Here is a 22809-nt window from a genome sequence, read left to right on the forward strand (position 1 = left end):
CTGGTGAAAATGTAGAGATACTGGAACCCTTGTACACTGTTGGTAGGAATGTAAAATGGCACAGCCAGGTTTACTGTGGAAAACAGTATGGCAGTTCCTCAAAAATTAAACATGGAATTACCATATAATCCAGTGATTTCAATTGTCAGCATATACCCAAAAGAATTAGAAGCAGGGTCTCAAAGAGATGTTTGTGCAAGTGTTCATAGCAGCTTTATCCACAGTAGCTAAAACATGGGTGGAACTCAACTGTCCATCAGTAAATGATGGATAAAGAATAGTTGGTCATGGGTCATCCCTGGAGATCCAGTGGTCGAGATGCCATGCCTCCAGGGCAGGGGGCTTGAGTTTGATCCCTGGTTGGGGAACTAAGATCCACATGCCACATGGTGCGGTCAAAAAATAAAATTTTGTCTGTACCTATGGAATATTGTTCAGCCTTAAAAAGGAAGGGAATCCTGCAGTATTGTTTAGTTTAGTATTTATTGAACGACTAATTAAGTGTTAGTCGCTCAGTTGTGCCCGACTCTTTGTGACCCCATGGACTGCAGCCCATCAGGCTCCTCTGTCCATGAGATTTTCCAGGTAAGGATACTGGAGTGGGTTGCCATTTCCTTCTCCAGGGGATCTTCCCAACCCAGGGATCGAACCCGGGTCTCCTGCTCTGCAGGCAGATTCTTCACCAACTGAGCTACAAGGGAAGCAATATTGTTACAACATCAGTGAACCTTGAGGACATTATACCACATGAAATATTCCAGTCACAAAAAAGACAAATACTGTATGACTCCACTTGTACAAGGTCCTTAGAGTAGTCAAAATCACAAAGATACAAAGTTAGACTGGCAGTTGCCAGGGGCTGAGGGGAGGGGAGAATGGGGAGTTATTGCTACAGTTTAAATTTTACAAAATGTAAAGAGTTGTGGGAATGGATGATGATAACAGTTGCACAACACCTTGAATGTATTTGATATCTCTGAACTGGCCTCTTAAAAATGAAGTTGGCAAGTTTTTGTTACATGTATTTTACCAGAAACACAAGCAGAAAACTCCAAAACATCACATTCCAAGTCTCAGTCGATACACTCTGCCCTCTGCTGAAGGCTGAGATAAGCCAGCATCACAGAAGTGTTGAAGCTTGTTCCTTGAACTGGAATTGAGGCTTTTTGCCTTAAGTCTGAAGTATCACAAGGAATCCCTTCTGTATCCACGGCAGCCATGGGTGTCCTCTCCCTATCCAGAACCAGGCCGCCCTTGGGGAAACGTCGCTGGATTCACCACCCTGCATGAATGTTCCTGACACACAGTTGGTTGACTCACGGAGTGACGCCTGTTTCATGAGACCTGCTGGGAGTTCCTATCTCTGGAAGCATAAATGATTCCCAGTTATTGTGACTCTCAAAGGATGCAGCTCTCCTGCTGTCCCCAGACATCTTGAGAAACCATTGTCTCAAACTGTCCTTAACCTCTTCGTCTCCAGCTACAGGCAAACCCAAAACTACGGACGATGCTTTGGCATCCCCGCAGCGAGGAGCAGGAGTGGGAACCTCTAGCTCTGAGGTTACCGAGTTGAGCGACCCTTGCCCTGAAGCCCGGGAGAAGCTGCAGGAGATGTGTCGCATTATGTGAGTGCCTTAGTGGTTGGGGCAGGTGGGAAAGGAGGGCATGGCCTGTGTGTGCGGAAGGGGGTCCTGGGCAAGTTGGCCACCCAGTGCCCCCAGCGCCAGTGGAGGGGTGATTGTCATCCCTCACACGCACATCCCTAGTCCTTTGCCGTCCTGCTATAACCTTATGGAGAGGTAGGTTTATGCTCGTTCTGCAGATGAGGAAACTGAGGTACTACCCCAAGTGCATGGTAGTCAAGCTTTGTCTGAGGTCCTCCCACTCAGTGAGCCTGACCCAGGGCAATGCTTTTTGCCTCCTCACCAGTGAGACCGCTTTGCATGGCTTCTTATAATTTACACACTCTTATAGTTAAGCATGTTTATTTCTTAACATAATTTGTTAGATGTTCTCTTTGGAAAAAAAAGAAACACCTCTCAAAACATATCTACATGGGTGATTAATGATATTTATGAGTTTGTGGGTCACGAGTCCTAGCAAGTGAGCCTGCATTTCCCTTGTTCCCTGGAACAAGGCCCATGAAGGACTTCAAATGTAGTCACATCTAAGCATATATGTGTCCTGGAGCTTCCGGGCGACTGTCTCTGCAGCTGTAGAGCTGGGGTAGAGGGCAGCCACCCAGTTTGCTCGTGACTGTGACATTTCAGAAGGAAGCTGTCTTCGTTTGTAACCTCAGGATTGGGAGGGGATCAAAGCCTCCAGCTTCCCACCCCATTCTGCACACAGGCCCACCCCATGGGTCTCCACCACTGTGCAAAAGGTGGAAATGAGGCCAGGACTAGTCTGACAGGGGTACAGTAATTCCCAGTTCTTCCTAAAAGCATTACCTGTGAGGATGAGGTGTTGGGGTGGGAAAAGGTCCTCCGGGGACAGAGAGATGGGATGGGAGTCTCAGGAGCTGGGGAGGGGCTCCAGGGTGAGTGAGAGCCAAGTGGCTAGAAGACATGTTGATCTCCTTCCCTGCAGAGAAGCCGAAAGGGTCTCATGGAAAGGGAGGAATATCTTCTACCCCATCGTCATACGCAACTACAGGGCAAAGATGCCCCCGCATCTAATGTCGACCCCCAAAGGCGATGCTCAGACCCACAGCTCCCACCACCCTCACCCTCCAGGTGCTCAGACTTCTGCGCCCATCCCTCACCAGCCTTCCGCCCACCACCTCCACTTCGGCCGGCATTCTCTGGAGTGGAAGGGACCCAGGAAGTTCATCAAGTTGCACTACTCCTTCTACGACGGGTCCTCCTTCGTTTAGTATCCTTTTGTTCGGTACTTTCTCCCCAGCAGCTCAGCCCAGAGAACTCCAGGGTTTGACAAAGCCGGGGTGTTTCCTTTGGCTTTTCAGCTGATCAGAGAAGCCTGGTGACCGGTGCTCCAGGGCGTTAAGAATTTGCCCAGGTCAGAGGAAGAAGTCCTGAGAGTCAAGCCTCCAGTTCAGGTCCTGTCAAGCAGGTTGCATCAAAGCCAGCTGTGTGTGATGGCGTGTCAGTCTGGGCTGGGGGTGTAGCAATGGTCTCTGCCTTCGAGGCTCCCCCAGGAAGAAGGGATTAGAGACACAGAGCATCTCTAGCTGAGACAAGGTGATAGGGAGCCCCTCAGTCCAGGTGGGAGAGTCTTCGTCTTTCTGTTCCAGGCTCATTGGGTGAGCCCTGTGGTTCTTGAATACTTTGCCCACAAGATCCATGTATTTGTGGAGTCTAACCCGCACCCCAGAACCCCACCTGGCATGTGCCTGCCCAGGTTGCTCTGCAGCAGAAGCCTGTCTACGTTCATGGGCACATGGGCAGCTGGGTCCCAGCCTAGGGGTGTGGGAGTGGCACAGGGGGACACTGTCTCTTCGAGAATTTGGTGAAAGGTGTAGACCCTCTCCTAGAAACATGCACTGAGACATGCATGAAAAACATCGCTGTGATTGCAGGGGGTCTGCAGACCTCCACAATCTGTCTGTATACCTGGATTTTCGAACGCTAGGTTGAGGAAAACTGAGAGTCTAATATGCAAATCCTTTTTGGCGGGTAAATACTGAGGGTTATGCATATTTTAGAGTGAATGGAGTCAGATTGCTTTTTTCTTTCACAAATGCTTATCGAGTATCATATGTGATGATGAATAGGATGAAGGTGCCACTTTACCTTAGAGGGAGCAACTTGAATATTGCTTTCTTCTGAAATGAGGGAAGGGAGTTTGAATTTGGGTGTGGATGGTAAGAGAGGGCTCCCTTTGGAGAACAATCCGGGGGAGAAACAGTGTATCAGGAAGGCACCTTGGACCCTATGCTCCTTACGGGGGCCCTGTCGTCCTCTCCCCAACATGCTCTAGAGCTGGACTGGACTCAGATGTACAGCCTGTTTGTCAGCAAGGCTCCGAGGCCAGAGAGGGCAGAGTGTTTACTCCAGACTCTGCAGCCTCAGTTGGACGAGATGCAGAGAGATACCAATCTCTTCATTCTTGTCCCTTCGTTGCAGCAACAGGGAAATCAAGACCCAGAGGGGTGACTCACCCAATGCCACAGGGGAAATTGGTGGCAGAGCCAGGCCTGGGTCCAGGGTCTCCTGACCTCTATTGAGGGCCCTCTTCCTTGCACCATTTTTATGCCTTTCAGGATATTCCCTCCCACAGAGAGCAGGACAGGGGTTCTGGAAGCCAGAGGGAAAGCTCATTTTACTAATAAAACCACTAAGCATACAGGGTCCACCACTTTTGGCAGAGGGGGTGGCTCTCTGAGCTGTCTCAACAGGCGGCTCAGCAGGTCTGCCGGCCATGGCCCCCTCATTTTCTTTGACTTCCTCTCCACTGAACTGGGCATCCAGAACTACAGTGCCTGTCACAGGAGTCCTATTGTTTCTCTGGCCATAAATGAGTGCATTCATCACCCTCTGCTCAGCCCCGCTTCCAGGGCACCCTGTATGTTGACCCAGCACACTCCTTCTTAGGCAGCTGCTGCTCCCCTCTCTGACGCCACACTGCATGGAATGGGAGCGTTCCCCAGAGCTCATGAAGCCTGGATCTGTGAGTTAAGCTGCCATCAGAGGGGGTGAACTAGTACAGATCAGGGGTTTGGGGGACCGCAGGTCAACCTGCTGGGATCCATACTCACTCCCCTGCTGCAGAATCCTGAAGGTCTCCTGCTGGAGACCTGAGCCATCGACGCCGGTGTGCCTGACCTAATCCCCATGATCATCACATCCTGGCCATTAATGTAGTTCCACTGTGGGAGTCCCAGGAGGCCTGGATTCTAGGCCCAGTTCTTGGTGACCCTGCCCAAGCCACTGCATCCCTCTGGGCCTTACTCCTCTCCATTATAAAATGACGAAGTGGGACCCAGTGATCCTGAAGGACAGCGTCTGTGTCACTGTGACCAAATGGCCAAAACACAAGTGCGGCTGTTGGATTGAGTCTTCCTCCCGCCCGCTACCGCCCCAGTCTAGCTAGAGTTTTGTTAATGTCACAGGTCTTTTCAGAGAAACAGTTTGGGGTTTTGTTGGTTCTCTCTATTGTCTTTTTCTGTTCTTTGTTTTCTCTTCTTATATTATTTCCTTCTTCTGCTAGCTTCAGTTTTACTTTGCTCTTCTTTTAATAGTTCATTACAGTGGAAGGTTCAGTTGTTGAATTGACATCATTCTCCTTTAAATATTTTTTAAAAATTTATTGGAACATAATTGATTTACAATGTTAGTAGTTTCTGCTGTACAGTGAGGTGAATCTCCACTCTTTTTAATTTTTTTCATCTTTTTAAAAGTTGATACATAGTTGATTTACTATATCCACTCTTTTTAAGATTCTTTCCCCGTATTAGTCATGGCAGAGTATTTAGAACAATTCTCTGTGCCACCCAGTAGGTCCTTAGTTTTCTACTTTTTATCTAGTGATGTGTATATGTCAACCCCAGTCTCCCAGTTTATCTCCCCACACACACTTTCCCTCCTGGTAACCACAAGCTTGTTTTCTGCATCTGTGGCTATATTTCTGTTTTGTAAATAAGTTCATTTGTACTGTTTTTTTTTTTATTCTGCATATAAGCAGTATCATATGATATTTGTTTTTCTCTGACTTATTTCACTTAGTATGATAATCTCCAGGTCCATCTATGTTGCTGCAAATGGCATTATTTCGTTCTTTTTAACAGCTGAGTAATATTCCATTGTATATATGTACCACATCTTTCTTTATCCATTCATCTGTCAGTGGACATTTAGGTTGCTTCCATGTCTTGGCTATTGTACTCAATGCTGCAGTGAACACTGGGGTGCTCATTCGGACCATGTTTTTCTCCGGATATATACCCAAGAGTGGAATTGCTGAATTATAGCGCTCTGATTTATCTTTCTCCGTATTTTCTAGTTATTTTCTTAGTGGTTCCCTGGTATAATGGGATATAATTATTAAGATGCAGTCATTTTGGATTAGAGTGAGCCCTCATCTACTGGTGTCCCCATAAGAAGAGAAAACAAACACACAGAGAAAAAGATCATGTGATGATTGAGATAAAGGTTAGAATGATGCATCTGTAAACAAAGGAATCCTGAAGATTCTTGGTAACCACCAGAAAAATAGGAAGAGGCAAGGAAGTGTTTTTCCCCAGAGCCTCTGAGAACATGGCCCTGTCAGCGCCTCGATTTCAATTTCTAGACTCCAGACCATGAGAGAATAAACTTCTGCTGTTTAAGTCATCCAATTTGTGGTACTTAGTTACAATAGCCGCAAGAAATTAATTACAATTGACAACAAATTAGTTTGAGTAAATACCAACATAACCTTGATAGCATATAAGACTCTGCTCCTATACAGCTCCATTCCTCCTCCTTTGTTTTGTTATTAACAGAAAATAACTCTTTATATATACATTGTGTACTGTTAACATAGATTTGCAATTATTATTTTATGTAATTGTTCTTTCAAATCATATGGGAAAGAATAATTATAAACCATAGATAATATAAAGCTGAATAATGTATTTACTTATGTAGTTACCTTTGCTAGAGCTCTCTGTTCCTTTGTATGTCTTTGAGTTATTGTCAAGTGTGTTTTCACATCCTGGCAGTATTATGTCCCAAATCATTCAAACTCAGCTTCAACAGTACCTGAACTGAGAACTTCCAGATGTACAAGCTGAATTTCGAAGAGGCAGAGGAACCAGAGATCAAATTGCCAACATTCATTGGATCATGGAGAAAGCAAGGGAATTCCAGAAAATCATCTACATCTCTTCACTGGCTACACTAAAGCCTTGACTGTGCAGATCATGCAAACTGTGGAAAATTCTTGAAAAGATAGGAGTACCAGACCACCTTAACTCTCTTCTGAGAAACCTGTGTGTGGGTCAAGAAGCAACAGTTAGAACTGGACATGGAACAATGGACTGGTTCCAAATAGGGAAAGGGGTATGACAAAGCTGTAAATTGTCACCCTGCCTATTTAACTTATATGTAGAGTTCACCATGGAAAATGCCAGTCTGGATGAATCACAAGCTGGAATCAAGATTATCAGGAGAAATATCAGTAACCTCAGATATGCAAATGATACCACTCTAATGGCAGAAAGTGAAGAGGAAGTAAAGAGCCTCTTGATGAGGGTGAAAGAGGAGAGTGAAAAAGCTGGCTTACCACTCAACATTCAGAAAACTAAGATCATGGCATCCGGTCCCATCACTTCATGGCAAACAGAAGAGGAAAAAGTGGAAGCAGTGGCAGATTTTATTTTCCTGGGCTCCAGAATCACTGCAGACAATGAATGTAGCCATGAAATTAAAAAACACTCCTTGGAAGGAAAGCTGTGACCAACCTAGATAGCATATTAAAGAGCAGAGACATCTCTTGGCCAGCAAAGTTCCATATAGTCAAAGCTGTGGTTTTTCCAGTAGTCATGTATAAATATGAGAGCTGGACCATAAAAGAAGGCTGATTGCTGAAGAACCGATGCTTTCAAATTGTGGTGCTGGAGAAGACTCTTGACAGTCCCTTGTACTGCCAGGAGATCAAACCAGTCAACCCTAAAGGACATCAGTCCTGAATATGCATTGGAAGGACTGATGCTGAAGCTCCAATACTTTGGCCACCTGATGCAAAGAGCCGATTCACTGGAAAAAAAATCTTGATGCTGGCAAAGATTGAAGGCAAAAGGAGAAGGATGAGGCAGAAGATGAGATGGTTAGATGGCATCACTGACTTAATGGACATGAATTTGAGCAAACTCTGGGAGACAGTGGAGGACAGAGGAGCCTGGTGTGTTGCAGTCCATGGAGTCGCAAAAAGTCAGTCATGACTTAGTGACTGAAAAACAACAATAAATGGTTTTTTCATTTCAGCCTTAAGAACTCCTTTTAGCATTTTTTGTTGGGCAGGTGTATTAGTGGTTAACTCCCTCAGCTTTAGTTTATCTGGAAACTTTTAATTTCTTCTTCATTTTGAAGAATAGTTTTACTCAATATAGAAGTCTTGGTTGATAGCTTTTTTTCTTTCAGCTCTTTAAATATTACATCCCAGTACCTCTGGCCTCCTTGTCTTCTGATGAGAAATTGGCCAGTCATATTAAGGATTCTTTGTACATGACAGGTCTCTTCTTTTGCTGCTTTCAAGAGTCTTTGTCTTTATGCCATTTGATAATAATGTGTCTCAGTGTAGCTCTGTTTGAATTTATTGTACTTGGAGTTTGTTGAGTTTCTTGAACACATACAGTCATATCTTCCCGGAAAAGTTTTTAACTGTTATATCTTCAAACATTCTTTCTGTCCCCCTACTTGATCTTCAGGACTCCTGTGATGCATACATTGGGATTTTTTTTTAATTTGTATTTTAATTGGAGGAAAGTTGCTTTACAATGTTGTGCTTTCCGTAAGGCACCTGAGAGCAGAACCTGGAGAGTTTCTGTTATTTCTGCTTAACCATTTCTGCCAGCTATCCCTCTGGAAACATCGCCGTGTGTCAGATCCCCACATGCTGCAGAGGGAGAGCCATCACCTGCCTCTTTAATGACACACCCAGCTTCTCCTTCCTGGCCCTGTTCAATGCTGAAGGCCAGGGCTGTGTTCACTACAACTTAAAGGCCCGGTGAGTAGGTGGGAGGAATCTTGGCCCCATGGAAGAATCTCAGGGTAATGAAGTGGGGCAGTGAGGTAGAAAGTAGGAGCCCCTGGTAAAAGGAGGGGCCAGGCCACATCCAGAAGTCTAGGAAGGCAGCGTGGCAGGGCCCAAGTGGGGCCTCAAGGACACGGATGCCCTGAGGCCCTTCCCTGCTGGATCCATGTCACAGCCAACGAGAAGAGAAACTCCCCAAGTCCTACTCCACTTGTTCCCCCAGAACACTGAGATCTTGACTGGCAGCTAGGTTCATGGAAGAATTCTTTAGGGAAGAGAAGTGATTTATACTAGGAAACAGTGAAGGAGAGGCCATGGGTAGCACATATTCTTGGCAGCCAAATATGCATTTTGTTTGATACTCTTAAGGAGCTGTGTTGGAAGGAATGACTTAACTTTCATGAGACATATGTTCCATTTCCCATTTTAGTGCCTGAGATCTTTCTTAACATGCTCAAGCTCCTGGGCTGCAGGCACACATTCCATTTCTGTCTCCCTTGGGTTTAGCCTGAGTCTCCACCGTCTCCCTCAGACCTGCGCTTCCTAGCAGACTCCCCCAAGTAGCATCAACAGATGTGAAGGGACCTCAGACCATGTTAGGCAGGGGAAGTGGGGCTACTTGCAAGAGTCCACAGTTCCTCCATCTAGGGCAGAGTCTCAGCGTCCTGCCTGCTGATAGCCTGTAGTGATGAGGGCTTCCTTCAAGGGCATGGAGGCAGCTCCTCATTTATGTATCTCTCCTAGCTGCCCATACGTCTTGGTCTTGGACGAGGAAGGTGGGATCACCAACGACCACAAGGGCTACGTAGTCCACAAGTGGAGCTGGACTTCCAAGACGGAGACTTTACTCTCTCTGGAATACAAGGTAGGGGTGGGCAGCAGAGGTAGGACATTAAGAGCCAGGAGGCTGCCTGTGTGACGGGAGCCCTGGCCTCTAGGAGCTTGTAATCTCATCCAGAGGTTCCCACGTTGATGGGCCCACGATTGGCTGAAGTGAAAGTTTCAGTTGCCTGCAGAAACTGTTGTACCGACCTTTCTTAGTAATATTCTTCCTATTGTATTTTTATTATTAACAATATTATGTTTTATAGTTAAAAATGTCCTTTATTTTAGGAATTAACTGTTACAGTAGTTGATAGTTTTATTTTAAATGTAGTTTTATTTTTAATGTCTAATGTGGCAGTAAGAAAAGTTAATATTATGTTGGTCCTTGTCAGTGTTTGTTTTTGTAATTTACTATCTGTGAAATAAAGAAACCTGAGCATTAAAGGTAGCTGATAGACAAAAATCCTTTTTTCATTCTTTTGGTTGTTAAGCTATTTTTCAAAGATTTACTGGGTAATAAGTTAATGTTGAATTACTAATACTAAATAATAACTGATTACATTAATTTACTAATAAAGCAAATTAGGTGTGCTTATCACTTTACCTATGGCAGAGTTTCTCATCCCTGGAACCACTGACATTTTGAGATGGGTAATTCTTTGTGATAACTGTGCATTGTAGGATATTTATCAGTATCACCCCAGATGCCAGTGATACCCACTCTCCTAGTTATGACAACCAAAAATATCTCCAGACAGTGCCAGAGGTTCTCTGAGGGACGAAAATCACCCATTGCGTAAAATCACCAACCTTGGGGATAGAAAGATAGATTATACCCCTCAAGGAACTTAGAAGCCTAGGGGAATAATATGTGGTAGAGGACGCTAAGCACTGTGAGGCAGGGATTAGCTCCTGGGTTGGGATTCAGAGAAAGATCATAGAACATAGAATCCACCCAAGGTAAGAGTTACAGACAGAGTCACTCTTGGAGTTTATGGTGGGGCTCACGCAACCTATCTCATGCCCTTCCTGTTCATCCTCTACATTGGCCACTGGATTCTCATTCTTATAAGTCAATTCCTGTAGTCCATACCTCTGTTTAGAAACATTCAAGTCTTTGAACATGACTCATCTTTCCCACCCCATTGGCCTGAAGTATGTCTTCTCTCTCTGCCAATCCAAATCATTCTTCCTTCAAAGCCCTACTCAGACTTCCTATCTTTGTGGCTCTCCAGTTCACACCCATTTCTCTCTTCTTCTAGGGCCCACTGTCTGGATTAAAAGATAGTCCACACTGAAATGAGGAATTTCAGTCATTGGACAATTAGTTATGCAGTGAAGAGGTTCTAAGTTGTGGCTGAATACCCATGACACTTTTAGCAGAAATACAGACCCCAGACACAGCTCCAGAGAGATCCGGAGTCAGTTAGTCTTCCACAGGTTCTGGATTTTGTAGTTTTCACAAGTCTTTCTATTGCTTGACCAGGTCCCAGCTCCCCAGTCCAGAGGTGTATTGTTATTGCCTTAATATTTAACATTTTGTAGTTGTGTGAAAAGTTTACAATTCAAAAAGATTGTAAGTTGCTCGCAAGCAGGCACCATATGTTATATGTCAGTGTGGCCAAGTAGACAGAGAACTGGGATGAGGATCTGAGGAGCCAAGTGCTAATGTCTTGCCGAACCCTGGCTGTGCGGCTTTCTAAAAACCACTCAGCTTTTCTGAGTCTTGGTGTCTCATCAGTACAAGGTGGGTCACCAGAGCCTCCGTCCTTGCCTCACACTGCTTTTGTGAGAACTAAATGAAACAATGGTGGGGAGGGTGCTTCAACATCACTGACGCGTTTCAGCAGTGTGTTTCAGTTCATTCTTCTAGGCCCTAGAGCTGCATGCAGAGATGCACAGGAGTCTGGTGCAGTCAGGAGTGGCCTGGAGGACAAGGTGGCCTTGAGGTGTAACACGAGTGTGCATACTGTTTTCAGAGATACAGATATGAAGGAGGGGAAGAACTCTGGGTAGAGGAACAGCTTCTCCAGAGTTAGGCATCAGTATGGCATTGTTAAAAGTTCATGGGTGCTTTTCGTGCAAGAAAAGAAGCCAGGAGCTGTGTGTGTCATGGGGTGGGGGCAAGAGGCGCTGGATGTCAGGCTGAGGAGTTTGCTTGCTGTCTTGAAGGCTGCAGTGGCCAGTTTGTTTCTGCCCAGATGTTTACCATTCCCAGCATTTTCATTCCTCCCTGAAAATCCATTTTCCTCCTGGTATCATTTCTCTTCAGCCTGAAGAACTTCCTTTAGCATTTCTTGAAATGAATATCTTCTGGCAACAAATTCTGTTGTTTTTCATGTGGAAAATGTTTTTATGAAAAAACATTTTTGCTGGGTATGGAATTCTGTTTGACTTCTTAAAAAATTAGCATTTTAAAGATGTTCCATTGTGTCTGTCCTCCATAGTTTCTGATGAGAAATCTGTGGTTATTTAAATCATTGTTCATTTTCTCTAGCTGCTTTCAAGATTTTCTGTTTTTGTTTTATAAGTTTGACTATGCTATGTCTGCATGTGGTTATCTTCATATAAATTCTGTGTGGGATTTACTGAGCTTCTTTAATCTGTAAATTCACATCTTTCATCAAATTTGGGAAGTCTTCTCTCCCTACTTTGGGGGGGCAGGAGTGCTCCAATCTCTTTCCATCTCTTCTGAGACTCCAATTACATGTATTTTAGACCTTTTAAGATTGTCCTGAAGGCCCTTGAAGCTCTGCTATTTTTGTTGTTGTTCCATATTTTTCTGTTTATTTTTCAGATTACATAATTTACATGGACATATCTCCAAGTTCACTGACTTTATTCTGTCATTTCCATTCTGCTGTTGTGCTAATCCTGTGAAAGTTAGAAATTCCAGGTATTTATTTTCAACTCTGTAATTTCCATTTAGCTGTTTTTTATATTTTCTGTTTCTCTGCTGAGATTTCCTAATTTTTTCACTGTAAGTATATCTTTCTTTGCTTTATCAAACATAGTTAAATTAGTTGCTATAAAGCTTTGTCTGCTAATTTCAACATCTGGGACATATCAGAAAGGATTGGTTATTTGTTGCCTTGAGAATGGCTCACACTTCACTGGTTCTTCACACGTTGAGTCGTTTTGGATTGCTGACATTGTGGATGTTATGTTTTGGAGTCTCTGAGTTCTGATGTGTTGATTGTTTTTGTTTCAATAGGCAGTGGACTTAGAGTTACAGTGCAAACTTTGTCTCACCAGTAGTGGGCAGCAGCTCAAATCTCAGTTCAGTTTTCTGTTTCCCTGGAAGTAAGCTGCCTTGAGTCTGCACTGTTCACACATGGTCCAGGGATCAGCTAGAGCTGTGGACTGATTATTAAAGCATCTGGGACTCTATTTCTCTATCCCTTGTGTAAATCTCTCCTTACTTTTCTGAGACTGTCATTTGCTCCAGGTTTTGTCCTTTGGGTCTTTGGGCCAGAAAGAACTCATCCCATGTTGGTCCTTTTAAGTTTTGACTCAGAAATCTGCCTGCTTTTGCTCACTCTTATGATCCTTTGGATAGTTGTTTTGTTGTATTTTTTCCCATTTCTGTGGGGGAAATCAACCTGGTAAGAGCTGACTCGGCTATTGGATCCCTCCATCTCCTTCACAGCTGCTTACAGGTTTGTGTTGGAAAGGGAAGGGGAAGTGGTAAAGAAACATCCTTACTTTTTCTACTAATCCCTCAAAGAGAAATGGGGATTCTTCTGTCTTCTCCACAAAAGCAAGATTCTAACGTCATAACCAGAGAGATCTCGCGGCTCCCTCAGCCCCAGGCCAAGAGGGGTTTTGTGTTTTGCGGTGTGTCAGAAGCAGTAGGCGGGACAGGGGAAGCAGGGACCCACCGAGTCCTGGTTCCTTCATCTGCAGGTGAATGATCAAATGAAGCTGACGGTGCTCGGGCAGGACTCTATGACGGTCACCTTCACCTCCATGAACGAGACAGTAACGCTCCCCATATCGGCCAGCAACTGTCCCCACGGGATATCGCACGATAAGCGGGTAAGGCTCATAGACCAGTCACCCGGGCCTGAGCCCAGAGCACCTCACCCCGTGGCAGGCCTGACCTCTTCCCCTGCTCACCGTCGGGTGTCAGACCTCGGCGCTGCCTCCTCTGTGAGACCTGTGCCGCCTGTCTGTCAGGCGCCTCAGAGTCCAGCGTAGGCACCTTAAGCACGGGAGGCAGCACTGGCTGAGCAAACCGAAGTCAGTCTAGCTAGGCGGCGCCAGACACCACTGCATCCGCCCGCAGAGATCCATAAGGTCTTCCCATCCCCTCGCTCTGCCCTCTGTTGGCTTCGTCCTCAAGGAGTTTTTCTCACCTTATGGTGACCAGATGGTCCTGAGCCTCTCCGGGCTCATTGTTCTTCCAGCTTTGGTTTTCCCAAGAGAAAAAGAACCTCTCTTTGCTATGTGTTCTAGCAGAGGTGCCAACAGCAACATCATTAGCCCCATCTGGTGCCCATGCCTGGAATGTTCTCTGTGGCCAGAAGTGTGTGATGCTGTCACTGGCCAGGCTTGAGTGTCATGTCCAGCCCAGGAGCCGAGGGGTGTGATCAGTCCCTGGTATACCACTTGGGCAAAGGACTAGGCAGGAGTGTGTTCCTGAAGGGAGATTCTGGTGCTGTTGCCGGAAGAGGGAGAAATGGTGCTGGATAGAATCACTGCCCATGTGTTGATCCTCTCCACCACCTCCTTGCCCATCCCAGGTAGAGTCCTGGCCCCTTACTCAGCCCTCCAGCCGTGACTCACCTCATTCCAACACTGCTTTATTTATAAGCCAGCCTTCTCTACTGAACTGGGGATTCCTGCCTGTGTCTGTTGCCCCTGGACTCAGTATGAGGACTGCTTTAGATGAAGTACTCGCTGAGGGGGCAGGTGAGACAGTGGCAGAGTCTAGAAACCCAGTTCTTCATTCACTGGGTCTTCATGGAACCTCCTGTGTGCCTGGTCCGTAGTATTGCAGAGAGATGGATAGGATGAAGGGGATAAAGTCCCTGATCCCCCAGGAGTTTAAAGTCTAGAGGAGAACAGTTGACATTCACTGTGAGACACTGGGGTAGCCAAGGACTCCTTGTGGCACCAGCCACTGGCATTACACACAAGGGATTGGCTTGCTTGGAGTGGAAGCAGGGGAACCACACCTCCCAGGCTTCCCCGGCCCAGTCCCGGTTTACACCTGTCAGCCCAGAAATTATTAGTAGCATCCCTTTCACTCTCAGGCTTCCCCTGTGGCCCAGCTGGTAAAGAATCCGCCTACAATGTGGGAAATCTGGGTTTGATCCCCGGGTTGGGAAGATCCCCTGGAGAAGGGAACGGCTACCCACTCCAGTGTTCTGGCCTGGAGAATTCCATGGACTATGTAGAATCGGACATAGTGGCAAGAATCAGACACGACTGAGCGACTCTCACTTCACTTTCACTCTCAGTAGTGTCCCAGGTTCCCTTTCTGTGGGCACAGGAGAGGCAGACAATTGTTGGAGACCAGTGTTATCTGAACAAGATACAGAGGACACCTGTGTTTCTCCTGGAGGGAAGCGCTGCACTGTTTTTTCTTATATTTCAGTAGCGTTTCAACTTTTTTAATTGATTAGTTAATTCAATAAACATAAATTGGCACCTGCCATGTGCTAGATTGGCCACCAGGGATATTTAAGAAGCCTCACTCCTTCTCGTCTATGAAATATGTTCAGTCTAACGAAAGGGGCAAAAGCATCACTGTGGTTGTGATGTAGCTTCGCTGGCTTGGGGTCGGGGAGAGAGGGGAGCTGAGGGGGTGCTGGGTTCATTCAAGGGTCTCATCAAGCAGCCAGGAATCTCAGATGCCTGTGACTTCAGCCTACACTCCCCACACCAAAGACCAAAGCAGCCCCAGGGTTTTGAGTCCCTGTGGGCTGAGACAAATGACTGTGCTGAGCACTGAGTCCATTCTGCCAATTTGGTCCCCTGCTCTTACTCTAAATGTCACTGTTGGGTGACTAAGTACACAGAATGTATGCAGTCCCACGCCTATATTTCTTGAAAACCTTTTTATACTGTATTTTTAAAATGTGCATTGACTTATCAAGGCAGTAGGTAATAGAAAAAGCTTGTTCCCGTAAAGTTGCAGTAATGCGTCTTTGTCCTGGCACCCTCCTGTCTGATCATCTCTCACGTTTGGAGCAGGGCTGAGAACCAGCACGTGAGCAGCTGAAGACCCTCGTCAAACAGCCGAGAGAGTCACTCTCAGTCCACATGCCAAACATGCCCCCTGGGCCTCGGGAAGCCCCACAGTCGTTCACATCTTATGTTTCCTTCACTGAATGCAGCCTTCGTGAGCTAGAATCAGAGGTCCAGAGCCTTGTGTTCCAGCTCGGTAGCTGTGAGTCACAAATGCCTATTGAGCACTTGAAGTGTGACAACTCGAGGCTGAGATGGGCTGGAAGTGAAAGCACACGCCGCGTTTCAAAGACTCAGTATGAAAGAGAATGTCACAGTTCTTATTGATCGTTTATTTTGATTACATGTTGCAGTCATCATATTTTTGACGTACTGTGTTAGATAAATATGTTATTAGAATTGATTTCATCTTCTGAGAACTTTTTAATGTGGTTTCAGGAACATTTAAAACCACATGTGCAGCTCACTTTATATTTCTAGCAGATCTACAGCGGGAATCTAAAGGTGGAATTCCCACTACAGGAAGCTTACAGAGGCTGATGGTGCAGAAGGAAGCTGAAAGTTGTTTATTAACAAGAACAGTGTAACTCTTTCTTTTTTATTTTTTTAAATTATAAAAGTATGAGAACACATTTACAGGAGATTTGAAAAATACAGAACAAACTTACATACAGTTCTACTAGATGTTATAGTTATTTTCTAAGTAGAGAAATTAAGATTTTAGTTGGAGTTTCAACATGAAACTCTCAAAAATTAATAGAATGAATAGACTGGAAAAAGTAGAAGGATAGAGTAGACATGAAGAGCACTGTGAACCAATTCAACATACTTAAGATTTAGATGTACAATTTTCACACAACAGCAGGATATAAATTCTATTTAAGTTCTCATAGACTGTAAAGTAGGAAACACTGGAACATATCCAGCAACATAAAACAAGATGCAAAGATTTCATGGTCTAAAGGTACTGAAATCATATACAAATGTTATAACTCTAAATGCATAGCTGTCTTGGGTACATTTAGTGTAGGGATAGATACATTAAAACAGCTTCTGAAAACTGCTGCATTCTAGGTGATAGTCTAGATGTTGATGTTGACAGAGGAAACTGACTTGAGCGTCCTCGTCATAACCCCTTCTCTTTGAGAATGCAGGGTGGTGTACTGGATTTTACAGCCTTCTGACCAGGAAAAACAACAAATGAAGAAATATCAGGCTTATTGTGGGTAACAGGATTTTCAAATGTCAACCCTAGCTTGCAGGTTAAGCATCTCAGAATATTTTTATGTGAAATCTTGAGAGAGAGAGCACCATGTCTAGGAGGGGGCCTCGGGCCATCCCATCTACCGTCCCTTCCTGGGTCTCAGATTCCCCATTTGTTTAGTGATGTGTAAAGGCCCACCCAGCTTTCCCACACTTCTTTACTGGGATTTTAAAATTCCGTTCAGTTCCATCATGTGTGTGTGTGTGTGTGTGTGTGTGTGTGTGTGTTTGGGGCTACCTGTCACCCATCAGCAAACCTGTGGCCATCCGGGGAAGCTGAGGGATGCGGGTAAGGTGGCCTCTTCCCTCACAGTTCCTGTCACTGGAAAACTTGTTAAATCGTTCCCCAGACACACATTACCCTGGATGGAACTACCCATCAGAGTGACAGGCAGAGTGGCAGTCCCAGATTTTATGGCCCTGCAGTCAGACTCCTCACTAAATATTTCTATCAAGGCAGCACTTTGGAAGCAAGGAAATGCCTCATTTTAACTGCTTTATTCACCCAGTACTGCCTCAAATCCTTTTTGGAAGCAAGAGTGGGTATAAATTAAAAATAAATAAAATTAGCCCAGAGACAGAGGTTGGGACCAACCATCAGAAGGATGGTTGAGGCTTTGCTGTTAATCAGGGCATTATTTACGGAAGCCTTGCCCGCAGAGGTTGACCTGCAGGGTGGCCTCAACTGCCTCATAGGAGCCTCGGAGCCAAAGTGGCCCTTCGCAGTAATCCCACACTGAGCTAGAGACCTGGCCTGGTGCCCATGGGTACCAGTCAGTCTATGGAACCCTGGTACACGACAGTCTCTCAGCTGAGAGCTGCCAGCAGGGTGAAAAGGGTCCTGAGGGTCATGCAGGCAGCAGAGGCTCCTGAGAACATTTGTCCATCCAGCTATTCATAATACAACAGGCATAAACTGAGCGCCTTCTGTGTGATTGGCTCCCAGATACAGAGAAGACCGAGAGCTGATGCTTGTCCTCCAGGAGGTTGGAGTCTTTTTGGGGAGGCAGTCTTCCACGCAGCTGATCACAAAGGGCTACCTGACCTCTGTCTTCAGACTGCATGGAGAGCACAGTGGGGGTCCAAGGCGAGGAACAGTTCTGCCCGGACCAACCGGCGCCCCTGGGGGTGGGGGACACTTGAGGCGGGTTAAGTCAGCGTGCAGGAATTCACTTGGCCGAGGGGACAAGGTGGGTCCCCTGCAGGGACAGCACATCCTCTGTGCCAAGGCCACCCCTGTGGTCACTGGGCTAGGCAGACGGCTTCTGGCGGGGCTGCTGACGATACCCTTCCCTTGGCCTCTCCCTAGATAACCCGCAGAATGAGCGGCATGGACGAAAAGATATCTAAGATGAGCCGGGCCCTGGCAGAGATCAAGAGGAGGTTTCAGAAGACAGTGTCCCAGTTCATGAACTCCATCCTGCTGGCGGCAGGTAGGGAGGCAGAAACGGGGGTGCAGTCCTGTCCCAGGGCTTCCCAGATCCTGGGCCACCTTGAGGTCACCTCCAAGGACAGCTCTTCAGCACCCCAGGGAGATGGCGCAGCAGGATTCCCCATTGGTGATGGGATGACCAGGCTCAGAGTGGGGAGGGAGCTTCCTCAGGGCTGCTCAGCTGATGGTGGCGGCCTTTGCCAACCTCAGCTTCTGAGAGCTCTCTGTGTGTCTTTATGTCTCCACGTGATTGCTTTTTTCCTGGGTCTCTCTTGGTCTTTCTGTTGCTCTCTCTGTCCTCACCCCCACCCACACAGGGTTCACTTTTTGGCTCCCTCTCCCATATCGTCCATCATCCACTTGCACCCCCTGTTCCTCTCATTGCTGAAGGTCTTGGTAGAAGAGAGAAAAGCAGCCAAGTCACCAGGCTGTCCCTGTCAGGCCCACAGAGTCCCCCAGGGCTGGCGTGGGTGGCCTCGAGACCCCTCCCACGTCTGGGCTCCCCTTCTCACTGCTCGTGGGCCTGGGTACGAAGAAACATTGGTTCTCCCACCCCACGCCACCCCCTGGCTGGGCACACAGGGGCTGCAGTGCCCCCCACGGCCTCCCTGGGGAGTTGCTCCTCGTCCCCAGATCCTCGGCTCAGCTACGCCTGCCTCTGGAGAGCCCTCCCATACCTTCTAGCAGAGCGTCTCACACCCCTCTGGGCCCCCACAGCACTCGTCCATGCTGTAATTATAAGCCTTCCCACCGAGCATTATGTGTATTTCTTTGTTTTCCCATCTGTCCCCAACCCCTGCTTGGAATCCCTAGAGGCAGGGAACCTGCGCAGGGTCATCATTCTGCCCAGTGCCCAACACTGAGGAAACATTTGGTAAATGAGTGAACAAATGAGAGGTCTCTGGCCAGTCTAGCAGAGAAAGCAAAAGAAAAAGACAACAAGTACAGCCGGTAACAGAGAGGGAGGCCCTGGGAACAGCGGGGACGCGTCGGGCACCCAGCCTCCACAGAGACTGTAGGAGGACAAAGCTGAACGAAACCCATGCTCCTGGGGCAAGAGGGATCTGAGCTGGGCTCTTGACAGAGGGCCAGGATGGAGACTGATCTGTTCTTCCATTCCGCCAGCTCTGGCCGACCACCGCCCGCGCTGGGCCAGACAACAGTGGTGGGGGCAGTCCTGCATCAGACCCTAGGGAGTGCAGGCTGGAGAGGAGAGGCAGCCCGGCAGCCTCCGAGGAGGCGCGGTGGCCAGGGGAGTGACCCCAGCGTCTTCTGTCCACAGGCCTGTTCACCATCAAGTACCCAGTGAAGGAAGAGGCAGACGTCAGCCGGGCCAGGCGGAGGTCTGGGCTCTTCCCGGAGCGCAGCACCAAGCTGAGCCTGTACTCGGGAGATGCGCTCCTACTGCGGTCGCAGTCAGCCCGGGCCGAGTCCCTGATTGAAGGGGCCCCAAAGGAGGAGCCTGAGTCGGCTCCTGTGAGCCCCACGCGGAAGAAGCCGGGCAAGCCCCGCACCAAGGCCACGGCCCCACGCAGGTGGGCTTCCTGTGTCAGATGCTGAGACGGGCAGGAGGCTCACAACGCTGGGCAAAACCGAGGGAGAACAGATAGAAGAGAAACATGGGAACAGCTGAAACACTTCAGATGGGGAGAAAGCCTGGGAAGAAAGTAGAAATGGGTTAGAGCAGAGGCTGGCAAACTACGGCCAGGGCTGACATCTGGCCCCCTCACTGCCTGCTTTGTTTATGAGCTAGCTAAGAGTCATTTTTATGTTTTTAAATGCTTGGGAGGAAAAAAATTAAGAGAGTTTTTTGTGACATGTGAAATGATAGGAAATTCCAATGTCAGGACCCATGAGTAAGGTTTTATTGGGACACGCCCACGCCCACTCATTCATCTGTGGTCTGTAGCAGCTTTCCTTTGAGGACAAAAATGGTGCATCACTGTGACCGAGACCGCTGGCCCTGCAAAGTCTAGGCTTTTTATCATCCGGTCAAGGGCCAGCCAGCCCCGAGCATGGGGAGTGACTGGGAAGCGGGGTGGGATGTGTTCCCCTAGGGAGACAGTCGGGGAAGCAGTTCTGAAGAGATACGTTAGCGGAGGCCTGAGGGATTGGAAACAAAGGATGGAGAAGGAACATGAGGCAGAGGACGAAACAAGGACCTTGAGTCAAGAACACGTTTGGTGTGTATGAGGGAAAGTGAGAAGACCAGGGTGGAACATCGTGAGGAAGATGGGAGAGGGATGCAAAGTGAGCACAGAAAGACAGGCAGGAGCTGGACCAGGTAGATCTCCGAGTCTTAGAGGAAGCCGTTCCGTAACTGTAAGGCAGGAAGTGACACCATCTGATTCATGAGGTTTTAAGAAAACTTAGGATCAAGGTATCTCTTTTATGCTTTAAAATTTTTTATAAAATACAGAAAAATTAAAAAAATCCTAAGTGTATAGCTCAGTGTGTATCCCAAAGTGAGCATACCCCATCGGCCCCAAGAAATAGAATTTCCCTTTTTTCCCCTCCCAATCAATAATCCCACCTTCCTCCCCAACAGGAAGAGATCTCCCATCATAGCTTAGTGTTTATTTTTTAACTATTTCAATAGAACCATTCAGTATGTATCCTTTGGTGTCCGGCCTCTTTTGCTCAATGTTATACTGTGAGATTTATCCATGTTGTTGTGTGTGGCAGAATCACTGCCTCTCTTCATTGCTATGTAATAATCTATTGTAGGATTACACTAAAAATTTTGCACATCCTAATGTTGCCGAGTGTTTAGGTTGGTTACCGTTTCCGTTTGGGTGATGACAAACCATGCTGGTGCTTGCATATGTCCTTCTCTCTAGTTGGAATATTCCAGGATGTGAAATTGCTGTCATAGAGTGTGTGTATGTCTGTGAGATCCTGTAGGTCCACAGAGACTGTCCATTTTATTTTATGAGGATCTGTTTTCATTCCAACCCCAAAGAGGTGCAATGCCAAAGAATGTTCAAACTATCATACAGTTGCTCCCATTTCACACACTAACAAGATTATGCTCAAAATCCTTCAAGCTAGGCTTCAGCAGTACGTGAACTGAGAAATTCCAGATGTACAAGCTGGGTTTAGAAAAGGCAGAGGAACCAGAGATCAAATTACCAACATTCATTGAATCATAAAGAAAGCAAGAGAATTCCAGAACAACATCTACTTCTGCTTCACTGACTACTGCTAAAGCCTTTGATTGTGTGGATCACTGGAAACTGCAGAAAATTCTTTAAGAGTTGGGAATACCAGACCACCTTACCTGTCTCCTGAGAAACCTCTGTGTGGGTCAAGAAGCAGCAGTTAGAAACAGGCATGGAACAACTGAGTGGTTCCAAATTGGGAAAGGAGTGCAACAAGCTGTGTATTGTCACCTTGCTTATGTAGCTTCTATGCACAGTACAACGTTGTGTGAAATGCTATGCTGGATAAATCACAAGCTTGAATTGAGATTGCTGGGAAAAAATATCAACAGCCTCAGTTATGTAGCTGATACCACTCTAATGGCAGAAAACAGAGAGAAACTACAGAGCCTCCTAATGAGGGTGAAAGAGGAGAGTGAAAAAGTTGGCTTAAAACTCGACATTCAAAAAACTAAGATCATGGCATCCGATCCCATCACTTCATGGCAGATAGATGGGGAAACAATGGAAACATGACAGATTTCATTTTCTTGGGCTCCAAAATCATGTGGATGGTGATGGCAGCCATGAAATTAAAGGACGCTTGCTCCTTGGAAGAAAAGCTATGACCAACCTAGACAGCATATTAGAAATCAGAGACATAATACTTTGCCAACAAAGGTCCATCTAGTCAAAGCTATGGTTTTTCCAGTAGTCATGTACAGATGTGAGTGTTAAGCCATAAAGAAGACTGAGTGCCAAAGAACTGATTTTTTTGAATTATGGTGCTGGAGAAGACTTTTGAGAGTCTCTTGGATTGCCACGAGATCAAACTAATCAATCCTAAGGGAAATCAACCCAGAATATTCATTGGCAGGACTGATATTGAAGCGGAAGCTTCAATACTTTGGCCACCTGATGCAAAAGGCCAAGTCATTGGAAAAGACCCTGATGCTGGGAAAGATTGAAGGCCAAAGGCGAAGGGGGTGACAGAGGATGAGATGGTTGGATGGCATCACCGACTCAAGGGACATGAATGTGAGCAAACTCTGGGAGACAGTGAAGGACTTGGGAGCCTGGTGTGCTGCAGTCCATGGGGTCACAGAGAGTCGGACACAGCTTAGCCACTGAACAGCAACAGTTGAATCTTTGCTATTATCCTGCTGAGTAGAACTCTCCAAACTCATGGATTCATGTAATTTTTGTTCTGTTGGGATGGAGAAATAAAATAACCAAAATAAATAGGCAAAACGTATATCG

The 22809-nt window shown here is 46.5% G+C and overlaps 1 protein-coding gene across 5 annotated transcripts in view; it reads left to right on the forward strand.

The window, feature by feature from the left end:
- The window catches only part of C22H3orf20 (chromosome 22 C3orf20 homolog), a 51687-nt gene that overhangs the window by 14971 nt on the left and 13907 nt on the right, over positions 1 to 22809 (forward strand). For all 5 annotated transcript variants that reach the window (XM_043443216.1, XM_043443214.1, XM_043443215.1 and 2 more), the window contains 7 exons: positions 1481 to 1625; positions 2590 to 2874; positions 8515 to 8667; positions 9439 to 9559; positions 13426 to 13557; positions 18287 to 18410; positions 19692 to 19944. In XM_043443216.1, coding sequence (XP_043299151.1) covers positions 1481 to 1625; positions 2590 to 2874; positions 8515 to 8667; positions 9439 to 9559; positions 13426 to 13557; positions 18287 to 18410; positions 19692 to 19944 — 1213 coding nt within the window. The remainder of the gene's footprint in view (positions 1 to 1480; positions 1626 to 2589; positions 2875 to 8514; positions 8668 to 9438; positions 9560 to 13425; positions 13558 to 18286; positions 18411 to 19691; positions 19945 to 22809) is intronic.

The sequence above is a fragment of the Cervus canadensis genome, chromosome 22, assembly GCF_019320065.1.
Source record: "Cervus canadensis isolate Bull #8, Minnesota chromosome 22, ASM1932006v1, whole genome shotgun sequence".
Taxonomy (NCBI): Eukaryota; Metazoa; Chordata; class Mammalia; order Artiodactyla; family Cervidae; genus Cervus; species Cervus canadensis.